General features: G+C 37.3%; 1 protein-coding gene across 3 annotated transcripts; it reads right to left on the minus strand.

Moving 5' to 3' along the window:
* Window positions 1-406: 406 nt before the first annotated feature.
* LOC109003068 (serine/threonine-protein kinase 38-like) lies at window positions 407-12,103 on the minus strand. 3 transcript variants are annotated; one of them, XM_018981037.2, is made up of 13 exons: window positions 11,856-12,103; window positions 10,657-10,831; window positions 10,396-10,479; window positions 9,486-9,727; window positions 9,115-9,358; window positions 8,485-8,564; window positions 7,603-7,687; window positions 3,989-4,120; window positions 3,794-3,907; window positions 3,065-3,112; window positions 2,238-2,313; window positions 1,030-1,110; window positions 407-939 (listed from the first exon to the last, which is right to left on the minus strand). In XM_018981037.2, exons 1-13 carry the CDS (start codon window positions 11,984-11,986, stop codon window positions 863-865), a joined length of 1,569 nt encoding a protein of 522 aa, XP_018836582.1. In that variant the 5' UTR covers window positions 11,987-12,103; the 3' UTR covers window positions 407-862. The 3 variants fall into 3 exon arrangements, with proteins under 3 accessions (XP_018836582.1, XP_018836584.1, XP_018836583.1); XM_018981039.2 differs by having other exon boundaries at window positions 1,060-1,110; window positions 11,856-12,102; XM_018981038.2 differs by having other exon boundaries at window positions 407-954; window positions 1,060-1,110; window positions 11,856-12,102.
* Between the last annotated feature and the right edge of the window lie 449 nt (window positions 12,104-12,552).

The raw sequence follows: 12,552 nt of genomic DNA on the forward strand, positions 1-12,552 counted from the left end.
TGACCCCCATCCCCCTCTCCCTTTTTTTCATCTTTGATGTTCACAAGAGTATGGGCATTAAAATGAATCCATTCTAAGCATTTAGTACTTAGCCCCATAGGTACATTCTCATGCAGTAGAAATAGCCCCAATGTGCACAAACATTAAGTATAAACCTAAGAATCAACTATACACGAGAAATTTTTTTCTCATCAGCCACCATTCACTACCCAACATCTTATGGAAAAAAAAAAAAAAAAAGTTATAGGTGTGGGGTGTAGGAGTGAAGAGCTATACACAAACCTGGTGCGGAATGATAGCAATGTTTCAACAGTCAGGTTTGCATGAACGCAACCTTCACACCAATCATCCTCAGTAACTAGATTCCACAGCTAGAGTAATCAAATTCAAAGGTAGCATGCAAAAATTTAATACCTCAAGAGTCATACCTCGAGGCAAAACATTCCAAATAGCTCTTTTCTTTTGCCATTAATATACTTCAATAGCTAGTTTGTCCAAGCTTGCACACACTCACACGGTAATTAACACGTCTATTGAGTTTCCTGGTGATTTGGCATCCATTAAAATTTGACCAAGAACTGCCACTAGAGAAGGCAAATATACCACTGCCAACCTGGGCAGCCAGGACACATGTTCCAACTCTCTGCTCTAAACTCTTAACTCTAATACACAAATTGTTCCAGCCAAAGTCTTCTCTTTCTCTCAACTGGCCTCTTAAGCTCTTCAATATTGCTGTACACTAAGATGTGATTATGGCAATTGCATGGCAGCCAATTAAGAAGAAAGGAAGATTTACGGAAGCAGCAGGCATATGCAGATCCAGATGATGAACTTTCCATTTTGTCACCACGTAATTTTATTTTTATGATAACATGGGATCGCCTGATGATGTGAGTATTTGCGCCTCTGTTTCCCCAGCAGTCCGTTTAGTAGTATAATCTGTCGCAGAGTCACCTACAAATATTAGATATCAAATTTCAATCCATTTAAATCACATGAAACTTGCTGGTTGTAGTGAAGATCCTTTACTTGGAGGAGGAAAAGATAATGATTCCTTACTATGTATAGAATCAGTTGATAGCTGTTTCAGCGACATGCTTCTTTTGAGACCTGCAAAGGTTAAAATCGTTCATTCCATATTTCTGATAGAGAGAAGCACAGATGTGGGCTAAACTTGTAAAAGTATCTAACAATTACCTTTCCAAGAAATTAAAAATTACCATAAGGACATTCAGATATAATAAGTAAAGTCATTGCACAATATCCAAGGGATTAAGCAAATAGACATTCTGATTTCCATATATGCTTATTAATAATTTCCAAATCTCATATTATGAGGTGAGTCTGCTAACTATATCTCAAGACATAGATTCCATTCCTAGGATGAACATGAAATTGAGGCACCAAAAAAAATGCTACTTGAACTCTGAAACGAATAATTACAGAAGGCTACTTTGGTGGTCAGATTTCACTGAATTGTCACACCATTATCTGGGGTTCACTCAAAGAATTTAAAGAGTTGTCTTAAAAATTATGCTTAGTCATATGCATCTGAGGGAGGCACGGAACCTTCTGTACCCCCTGATGTGGATTTCAGCAATGCAAGTGCACTACCTAGGAATCCTCCTACAGGCTAACCCACACAAAGGGGCATTATTTTAGCCATGACTGGGCCCAAAACCACTGTTGGTTTGGTTCCATGTCATAGTTCCACTCATTGTTGTACCCTTGTGGTCAAATCTAAGTGCTTCTAGATCCTAATGTCCACTTAGCCATTGATAAAGATTGTAGCACCAACACTCTGTTTCATTTCTCATAGTAATTATGTTATTCTATCGCTCAATTGTGAGAGGACCAGCAACTTATGACCCACTTAACTGCCCAAACTATCCGACCCAAAGGGAGAGACAAGTTGAAAAAAACTATTCCTAGCCGACAAGGGGCATATTATTCTCAACAGTCTGTCCACCCAAGCCCCCCCCCCCTTCTGTAGTTGTTAATTTTTTGCCAGTATGGCAAATACAGAAATCAGCAAAAAGAAAGACATTTTTTAGGGGGATGCTCAAAATCTTGTATGGCAGATGTCCACTAAGAGGAATGCATGTATGTTGACTAATACAAGAAAGTGATTGCATATTCTTCTAGCCAGAAAACATAAATGCTGCACTCAAACATAAAAAAGGAAAAATAAAAAAATAAGTACCTCGACTACTTAGATCAGAAATAAAATTGCATACCAGAAGAGCCTTTCACAGCATCAAAATTCTTGTATGTATAGCCAACAAAGCTTAGATCTTTTGTAGTTAATGGCATCTACATAGTATAAGAAGCAAAACCATCAAACTTCATACAAATTATAAGAACAATAACAGGCTTAAAAATGTAAGTATTCACATAAATAGCAGACAGAATCTGGATAAACTGACTAACTTTTATAATGACAAGGAGCACTAAAACCCAAAAGAGAGGAAGATTTTGTGACGTTCTAGCATGAAAAAAATCTCTCCAAACCAAGTCTTAGTATTTTGGGGGCAATGCCCGCTACGGTGGATGCACTTTTGGCCAGCTGGACAAATTTAAGAGGCATTAGACAAATCAAAGCGGTGTGGAAAATGGTCCCTATCTGTATTCTGTGGTGTTTGTGGCGGAAGCCCAATGCACGGACATTCGAAGACAAGGAGCGTTCAATAGAGGAACTAAGAGCTGTTTTTATTAGAACCTTATGTACATGGGCCATAGCTATAGACTTTAATGGCCTCGATTTGCATGACAAGCCTTGTCTCTATTGATTCCACATAGATAAAGCATACCTTTGTATATCTTCTTGTGTACTTGGGCCATGCCTATCATTATTTAATAAAATCGTTTACTTATTAAAAAATAAAAAAAGTATTTTGGGGGCAATGTGGATATAGACAATATATATTTTTAGCATAGAAAATCAAGCATGCCAGGTAATTATCAAAGCACTACCATTTTCTGCCTCTCAATTAATCCACGTTTCTATTTACAAGCTAATGCCCAATGTTGGCTACACAGAAACAAAAGCATAAATAGTACAAACCTTCCGTGAGGGGCCCGAGCCGCTCCTTGCAGGGGTTGGAGAATCCAACTAAAAACAGATTCCAAGTTTTCAATTCATGAGAAGAAATCTATAAAGGAATTTTACATGCACATGTCTAATGAAGCAACATCTGGACATTAGTTTTTTAATGAGTGTAACATCTTGACATTAGTACAACCAAAAAAACAGAAGGAAGATCTAAGAACATCAAAGTTTAGAGGACCCTTGTTGGCATAATAATTAAAATGCATTTCCAGAGACGAAGTCATGAAATTCCCACTAGCATGCCCTGTCTCTATTTTAAACCTCTGACCAATTTTTTAAGATAAGCAAATAATAATACATATTGAGAACCCATAAAATCAAAAATAATTTCAAGAAACATATATCCTTGGTCATCATTTTGCAATTGATGCAGTTCTTTAATTTCACTTGTTTATGAATCTTGCTTGCCATTGTGAAACCATAATAACAACTATTGTATCAAGCTTTTTAATTTGTGAGAGAATAGACCACTAATTAAAATCAAAATCATTATAATAATAGTGAAAATCCTTGAATCATAATGAGCAAGATTGAGGGCTAGTATCCCAAAATACAATATGCTGCAACTGGTGGCAAGCTAGATTAAGTGATAGTAGTATTGGCACAAGAATGTAAGAAGCAACAATAATTTAAGATGAAGAAAAACTAGAAGTGGTAATAGGAGTTGTGGAAGATGAGTTATACTTCATCAAACTTCATAAAGTTCTGTGTATCTAGCTCCCCGTTGACTTCTGGCATGAATGCTGCTTCCATTTCATAGAGTTTCTCCCATAAGACATCCTTGAACCAAGGATGAGCCTGATACAACTGAGTTGTCATAAGGCAGAACAGAAGACTAGATGAAATCTTTGTGACATTTTGGAAAACAAAAAAACTTACTTTAATTTGGTGTGCACCTCCAGTACCTAGCCTATGTTCAACATCACACAGCAACCTGCAAATAAGATCCTTAGCCTCAATCGTCAACTTTGGATCTTCTGGAAATTTTAATTGATTTTTCCAATGAACGATCTGGGAAAAAACAGTTGTCAGAAAAACTTGATATACCCATTCATCAAAATAGACCATGATTGAAAGACCTTAAATATTAAAGGAAAATTCAAGGAGATAGTTAAGAAAACAGGGAAATGGTAATGATGTGAAAAGAAAAAGTCTAAGGCCTTGTTTGGGAACACATTTCATCTCATCTCAAAATTTTTCATAATTTCCTTCCCAAACATCACTCAAACACAAACACTTTTCAATTCAAATCTTCAACTTTTTCATCTAATCATTACCTAATTATTACAACTTTCCCAAACTTGAAGAGCTGGCAGATTCTTATAGCTACTTGTATTCAGCAAAGTTAGGAGGCAATGGGGGCCACCGTATGTTTTGGATTCACACGGGGAGAAAATAATTTACTGTTAAATTTTTTTTACAAGGCCTTGACAGTCCAACAGCCCACATTCTTTCTGTGGAAGAGCATTTGGAAGGTTTTAGTGCCGTCTATAGTTGCGTTTTTACTTGGACAGCTGCACTTGGGAAGATTCTAACAGTTGATAATCTTTTTTTTTTATAAGTAATCAAAGATATTGTATTCATAGAACTAGGAAAAGCCCAGGTACACAAGAAGTATACATGAAAAAACGCCTAGCTAGAGGTTACAATAGAAAGGATAAGATCATGGACACTAGATCCGTTACAAACTATAGCCCCCGCCCATAGGAACAATGACTTAAAAAAGAAAGCTTTAAGCTCAGCCAAAGTTCTCTCATGATCTTCAAAACATCTAGCATTTCTCTCATTCCAAATACACCAACACATGCATATTGGTATCAATCTCCAAATTGCCGCTACCTGAGAGTCACCATGAAGGCCTCTCCAACTTGATAGAAAGTTCACCAATCTACAAGGCATAACCCAAGACAGACCGAGTCTTGAGAATACATCATCCCACATAGCCTTGACCACCTCGCAGTGTAGAAGCAGGTGATCAACTGACTCCCCATGCTTTTTACACATACAACACCAATCTAAGACAACAACCCGACGTTTCCTCAAATTATCTGTAGTGAGAATCTTGTCCAAAGAAGCTGTCCAGACAAAGAAAGCTGCTTTTGAAGGAGCTTTCGTCTTCCATATGCTCTTCCATGGAAACATAGATAGACCGGGATTCGTGAGCTTCTGGTAAAAAGAACTAACAGAGAAAGTACCTTTCTTAGAAAGATTCCAAAGCAACTTGTCTTCGGAATCCCCTGGAAAACTTGCTGAATATAGAGCCGCAAAGAACTCTGAAAAAGACTCTAGTTCCCAATCATGAGCTGCCCTAATGAAATCCACATTCCATTGAGGGGCACCATTTGAAAAAACCAAGATATCAGCAATCGAAGCCTCCTTAACTCTGGCAAGAGCAAAGATGGCAGGGAAGGTATCTCGTAAACAGTGGTTGCCACACCATTTATCAAGCCAAAAACGGACACGCAAACCATCATCTACCACGAAATGCTCGTAACCCCGGAAGATCCCCCAACGGCTTCTAATGTTTTTCCACAAACCCACTCCGTGAGGACCACGTACCTCATTCGAGCACCAGCCTCCCTAAGCTTCTCCAAACTAAGAATCTATAACGGACTTCCAAAGAGCCTCCCTTTCATTTTGATACCTCCACAACCACTTACCCAAAAGAGCTTGATTGAAATTCATCAAGTGTCGAATCCCCAACCCTCTCCCCGAAATTGGGGTACAAATAGTAGACCAATTAACCAGATGGAATTTGAACTCTTCCCCCAAGCCACTCCATAAGAAATCCCTTTGTAACTTCTCAATGCGATTAGCCACCTTTACAGGAAGCGGGAACAAAGACAAGAAGTAGGTGGGTAAGTTAGAAATAGTACTTTTAATCAAAGTCAACCTACCACCTTTCGACAAGTAAAGTCTCTTCCAAGCAGCCAATCTGCACTCCACCCTTTCAACTACATCGTTCCAAATCCTTTCAGACTTAAAAAGGAGCACCCAACGGTAAAACAAGATACTTCAAAGGAAGTGAAGATATCTTACATCCCAAGGTGGAAGCTAGAATCTCCACATCAGGGGCAGCCCCCATTGGCACTATTTCCGACTTTGCAAGATTAATGCTCAATCCTGACACAACAGCAAAGCAAAGGAGAAGCGCCCTCAAGTCTTGGAGATGCAGTATGGTGGTCACGGAGTGGTGCTACATGTGTAAAAGGAATGGGGAATCGATAGATAATTTGCTTTTACTTTGTGAGGTGGCTAGGGACTGGGGAGTTATGGGCCGGTATCCTGAGTAGAGCCGAGCTGAGTTGGGTAATGCCTAAGGTCTTGTTTGCATTCAAAACCCACGTCAACTCATCTCATATCATCTAATCATTACAACTTTCCCAAATTCTCACACAAAATATAATAAAAAATTCAACTTTTTCAAATCCCAAAACAACTTTTCCAAATTCCCACATAAAATATAATAAATAATTCAACTTTTATTCTACTATTCACAAACCATCTCAACTCATCTCTGAATCCAAACCACTCCTAAGAATGTGGTGGAACTACTAGCGTGCTGGAAAATGAGGCAAAATAGTGCTCAACTGGCAGCAGTGTGGCGAATGATACATTTGTGCTTAATGTGGTGTTTATGGTCGGAAATGAATGATAGGTGTTTTAACAACAAGGAGCGTGCAGTGGGGGAAATCTAGAATTTATTTGTATTCTCTCTTTTACAGTGGTTTTCTGCTATTGTATTGAAGGGTGGGAATGTTCACGAGTTTCTATCTTCTTTCCAGCTTACTAGAATGTAATTAGGTGTCTCACTTTGTATACTTCCTGTGTACTTGGGCATTGCCTAGTTTCATTCTATTCAATAAAGATTCTTACTTATCAAAAACAAAAAACTTCCAAACCTTTTTCAAATTCCAAAACAAAATTAATATTAAAAAATTATATTCTAACAATATTTCAACTTTATTATATTTTTATTCAACTTCTCTCTCATTTTCTAAAACCCAATAAAACATCTTAACTCAAACCATTTCACTATTATTTACAAATTATTTTACTACTATATACAAATCATTTCACTACTATTCACAGATTTATCATCTCATCTCATTCCCCAAACGAGACCTAAATGTTGTATAAAGATGTTCTTACAATAACATCATAGTACAATATAACACACTAGACAATCAACCACTTGGTACAAAAGTGACCCAGACATGCTCAAAACGTGTGGAAAGGATAATGTTAAGCCTAGGGCACCACAATTGACCGAGAGCCTAGCCCACACAAACTCTGAAGGTAGCTGAGCAAATGTATGACTAAACAAAGGTAATCATAGTGCCATGAGATACATGGATACCAGAAAAAATATTATGTTTTAAAGACTATATATAGGAATGATTCAAGTGTTATCAGTCAGCTCAAAAGTAACCGAAGATGCAGAGGTTTTATACTTGCAGAAATTCTATGTCAAAGAATTTTGAGAATGCTACCTTTCTGCATGTGGTTATCGGGTCATCTGAATAAAATGGAGGGTAACCAACAAGCATTTCATACATTATTGCTCCCAGTGACCACCTGTTTGAAGTACAAATAACATAAATACATGCAGTATCACCAGAAAGGGGAAACAAAACTAACATAAATACATGCAGAGAATATATGAAACTGTATCCATGTCTTAATAAGGGGCTTTTCAGCATCATTTTCCTTTGCTCAAAACCAAAAAAAATATAGATAAATTTTAGCTTTCTCCAAGGAGAGCTAGGGTTTTTCTTGGACCTATACTGAAAAGCTAATACAATCTTCTCAATGGTTTGACCACACTAAACAAATAAAGATCAATCTCAGAGCTGTAGACATAAACTTGCATAAGAACTAGCAATGTTAGTAATTGTTTCCTCATTAAAGAAAATTGTACATAAGAACTAGACATGGAAGTAGTGACACTCTTATCTATTGTGTGTCATGTTAACAGAGTAGCAATACAGTTAAAATCCTCATTATCAAGGCACTTTTTTTTTATCAGTAAATAAGAATTTTATTAATGATAAATAGGCATTAGCCAAAGTACATGGGGCATATACAAGAGTGACATCTAAGCATGATTACACTCATTATCAAGGCACTTAAGATTTCTCCAAGTCTTTATCAGCCTCTACAAAAGCAAAATAATGACACTTTGAAGTTCAAGGTCACACCTTGCTCATCAAGGACCAAAAAAACAAATAAACTGACGCATTTACAGCCATCAATCTGAAAACAGAAATTGAAGACTAAATGCAGAAAGAAAATGTTAATACTCCGGAATGAGCACCACCAATGGAAACTGTGCAAGAATTGAAAAATAGAAAACATTTTAAGTATAGACTAACCAGTCACATTCCATTCCATATCCCTTTTTCAGTAGTACTTCAGGAGCTATGTAATCTGGTGTTCCCACAGTTGAAAATGCCTTCCAAAACAAAACACCATCCATGAATAAAGAAGTGTTCTACAATCTTAACAAACACACAAAAACAAACCAAAAAATAACCATATGACCATGCTATAGACATGTTTATTGTTGTGTAGCTGGGTGTTAAAGTTTAATGAGTCTACCTCTCGGCCACAGTGATATTATTTTGTGATTCCACTTCCCAACAAAGCTGACATGGGACTTAATTAACATCTTGATGAGTGCACGGGTGGGTTCATATGGATGAGTGAGAGCAGAATAATGTGTCTGCAAATGTGCCATTAGATAGAAGGAGGCACACTCAACTAACAAATGAGCCACACACTAGGAGATCCATGCAGGGGGCAATTGCCTCAACAATATATCACATTACAGTCAGTTAAGGAAGAAAAAGAGCATGTTTTCACCTACAATTGTCCTCTTCTTAACTACAACTTTTGCATAATTTTTTAGAGATTACCATATTTGTCTAACTATAAACTGAAATTTACTTTGAAGAAACGTACTACAAATGTAGTAGAAAATTATCTCGCTGAAACTACCATACCAACTTTCTTCTGTTCATTTGCCAGTGCTGAAGCTGTTCAAGAGGGCTTTTCCAAGTACTCCCATTACCCGCATCAGGAAAACAACCATCAATGTCCATTGGATCTCTCGAGTTTTCATCATCCATGACACTATTTTCATGCAGTGTAGATAAAGTAGTACAATCAAGAGGCTTGCAGAGGCCAAAATCTGAGAGCTTCATATGGCCATATTTGTCCAGGAGAAGGTTGTCAGGCTTAATATCCCTAGAAAGACAATGAAGGTATACTTATGAGACATTATTTAACAAAATAGAAGTACTGTCCAAAACTACAATAGTCCCAGCATCTAGCACAATAATTTGATGACATGACACCAACAGTAGAAATTCACCTGTGAATGTAATTATGTTTGTGAATAGACTCTATGGCCAGGACACTCTGTGCAATGTAAAATCTAGCCACATTTTCTGTTAAGGTGTCTTCCCTCATCAGTAGAGTCATCATGTCGCCACCAGGCAGATATTCCATAATCAAATATAAGTACTCAGCATCCTGAAATGAGTAATAAAGCTTCACTATGCAATGGCTGGCAACTTCTGCCAGCAAGTTCCTCTCAGCTCTGACATGTTCCACCTTTGACCAAAAAGAACTATTAACCAAACATGTACAAGAAATTTGAACTCTACAGAGCATTAGGATATAAAAGGAGAAAACATACTACAGAGAATGTAGCAGCATGGTTAACAAATTAGACATAAAGCACAGAAACTTAATTTTACTATATTCAGAACCCTGACTCATAAATATAACATAAACAAACTGCTTTCCCAAATGCTAGTTAGAGTCTACTATGGCCCTAAACTACTGAGAATTAATAATTTATCTTTTCCCTGGCAAAAGACAAATGAAAGAAAAGGACGTCCTTTAATTTTAAAGGAAAATCATAAATGACCCAGCAACAGCCAGAGCACTTTAGTGATCAGAAATGATAAATTGAAGTGAGAAGAAAACAGTACATATACATGCCATAATTACTAATACTAACTCTTGTAGATTAATGGGTATTTGTAAACAATGGCTGAAAGGTGCATAGAGTTGATATTTAACATCCAAGAACTTCAATAAGCATAAGTGTACACAGGGTTGATAGTTACACAAGAACCTAGTAATAAAAGTGAAAAGGGGATGACTATATGGTGCAAATGGTAATTAATGAGTGAGTCAGGAAATGCAAAAGTAACCCCCTCAGGTCAAGCTGCAGCTTTTGGTTCCATGGGAAATGTGAGTCTGTATGTTCTCACCTGTCCTCTCTTAACCATTTCAGATTTCTTCAACTTTTTCATGGCATAAATATTGCCAGATTTCTTCTCCCGGCACAATCGGACCTGTAGATTGAGGAAGCATGAGCAAAATGTGCTAAAGTTCCATTTCATAACAAGCTACCATAAGGAGCAAAAGAGTATGTAGCTCCACAAATGGCAGTCGACCAACTAGTTGAAATGAGTACCAAAACAATTACGGATTTTTATATGCGCTGGAAGTATATTACTGAAAATCCTGACCTCACCAAAGGCCCCCCTCCCAATGATTGTTAAAAGCTCAAAATCATCAACGCATATCTTGTGCCTTTTTAGTCGCATAAATTCTGTCTCTTTTCGCTCTAAATCTTTGATTAGATTGATCTTTTCCTCCCTAGGCACATCTGTAGACGCTAATTTCCTCTCTAACACCCATCGTCTGCAATGGAAACAAAATAAACATTGGTTATTACTTATCTAGCTGACGTTTTGCATTAACTATTTTATTCTTTTTATTGGGCAAGGGTATCAGTGACCCATTTGAGTTAGACAATCTCCATGAATGCATACAGTCCCTGAATAACCACATACATCGTGGCAATCCAGAAAGTTGAACCTAAGCTGTCTGTTTCTTTAATTTCAAATTTCAATTCAGTCTTCAAAATTTTATAACCTCAAATTCTTTGATGCATCTTCTTGCCAATCGTTATCTGCAGAGAGTAACTCGTATCCAAACAATAGGAATCATCTGGAAACGTTGGGAAAGTGAAGCAACTTTGAAATCAGTTGCAAACATAGTCTTGTTTGGGTGGCCTCTCTGGTTTGAAGTGACAGTGTTTTGGAACTTCAATATTCTTCATTTGTCTGAAGATAAATCAGTGTCTTTGCCCAAGATTTTTTCCATATAATTTTTTTTCTCTTGGCTCCATCTAATCTAGTTGATATTGTAGGACATAGATGTATCACCCATATCAGACAAAGACAGAAGGACCAAATAACACATTAACTTAGCTGAATGCCTGGATCAGAATTAAGAACCCCATTTTTCATTGATGAGGAAACTAGGGAAGAATAATCTGATATTTCAAACCTATATTTTATGCAACATTTACTTCATGTAAAAGTTGAGGGTGTACAGCACTGAAGCCGACACTCAAATTACCGTCTCAGAGTTCACTTGAGGAGTGAAGCTGCCTGTTCCTAAATGCCCAAGAATTTGATTTTTTTCACTCACCCTTTATTTTCATGGCTACCAAACAAAGAATTCGAAATAAAAAAAATAACAAGATCTAGGCAATGTACTTGCACTTTGCCAAGTTTAATGCAACTAAAAGCCCAAGCTTTGTAGTGGAAATGAATTTCGATTCCTACATTTGAGTCTACAGTAAAGTTAGTTCAACATAGTATAACAACAAAAGCTTATTTCAAAATTAACTGCGACTCCCATGGAAATATCAAATCACCTCTCTTTGCGCTCTTGAATGTTCTTCATCTGAGCTCTATAGTGGTTCTCTATGAACTGCTTCGCTGCCGCCACCTTCTCCATCGTCAAGCTCGACCCCATCACCTCCTCTTCCTCCTCTCGATCCTCCATCCTCGCTGGTGTATCAATGTGCGCAGACGCCTGAGATTCTCTCTCTCTAGAAGAACCACTTTCTCTCTCTAAAACTCTCTCTCTCTCACTCACTCACTCACTCTGACAGAACAGAGACTCTTATTTATTGCGACAACGAGGAGATGATGTTAGAAGCCAACCCAATTGTTGGGGTTCTTTTATCCACTGCATCGGCGGCGTGCGTGTACAACAACTACCACTGCCTTCATACGATGCCACGCGGCACTTTAGAATTTTGACAGTGACTTTTGAGAACTTGGTGGCATTTTATTGGCTGATTCGGCTTGGACGTTTTGTAGGGAATGAAAGCTCATTTATAAGACTTTATCAATGAGTTTCACCATTGTTGTCAGACAGATGCGTGGGAACACTCCACGTTGTCTCAGGGCAAAGTGCAGCTATTAATTATTAAAAAATTCGAGTTATTGATATTATATTTTTAAATCTAACCTCACAATTTTTTATTATTAAAATTATTTCGAAATCACAAATTTTTAATAATTTGATAATCTATAAAAGATTTGAGAATACGATATGTATAGACT

Source organism: Juglans regia, chromosome 6 (genome assembly GCF_001411555.2).
Source record: "Juglans regia cultivar Chandler chromosome 6, Walnut 2.0, whole genome shotgun sequence".
Classification (NCBI taxonomy): domain Eukaryota; kingdom Viridiplantae; phylum Streptophyta; class Magnoliopsida; order Fagales; family Juglandaceae; genus Juglans; species Juglans regia.

Bases quoted from the DNA above. Each gene is read 5' to 3' on its own strand.
- LOC109003068 (XM_018981037.2), bottom strand. From the start codon at position 11,986: ATGGAGGATCGAGAGGAGGAAGAGGAGGTGATGGGGTCGAGCTTGACG. The intron at 10,480-10,656 runs GTCAGGATTTTC...CTCAATCTACAG, and splicing joins GGAGGGGGGCCTTTGGTGAG to GTCCGATTGTGCCGGGAGAA. The intron at 3,908-3,988 runs GTAAGTTTTTTT...CAGTTGTATCAG, and splicing joins GAGGTGCACACCAAATTAAA to GCTCATCCTTGGTTCAAGGA.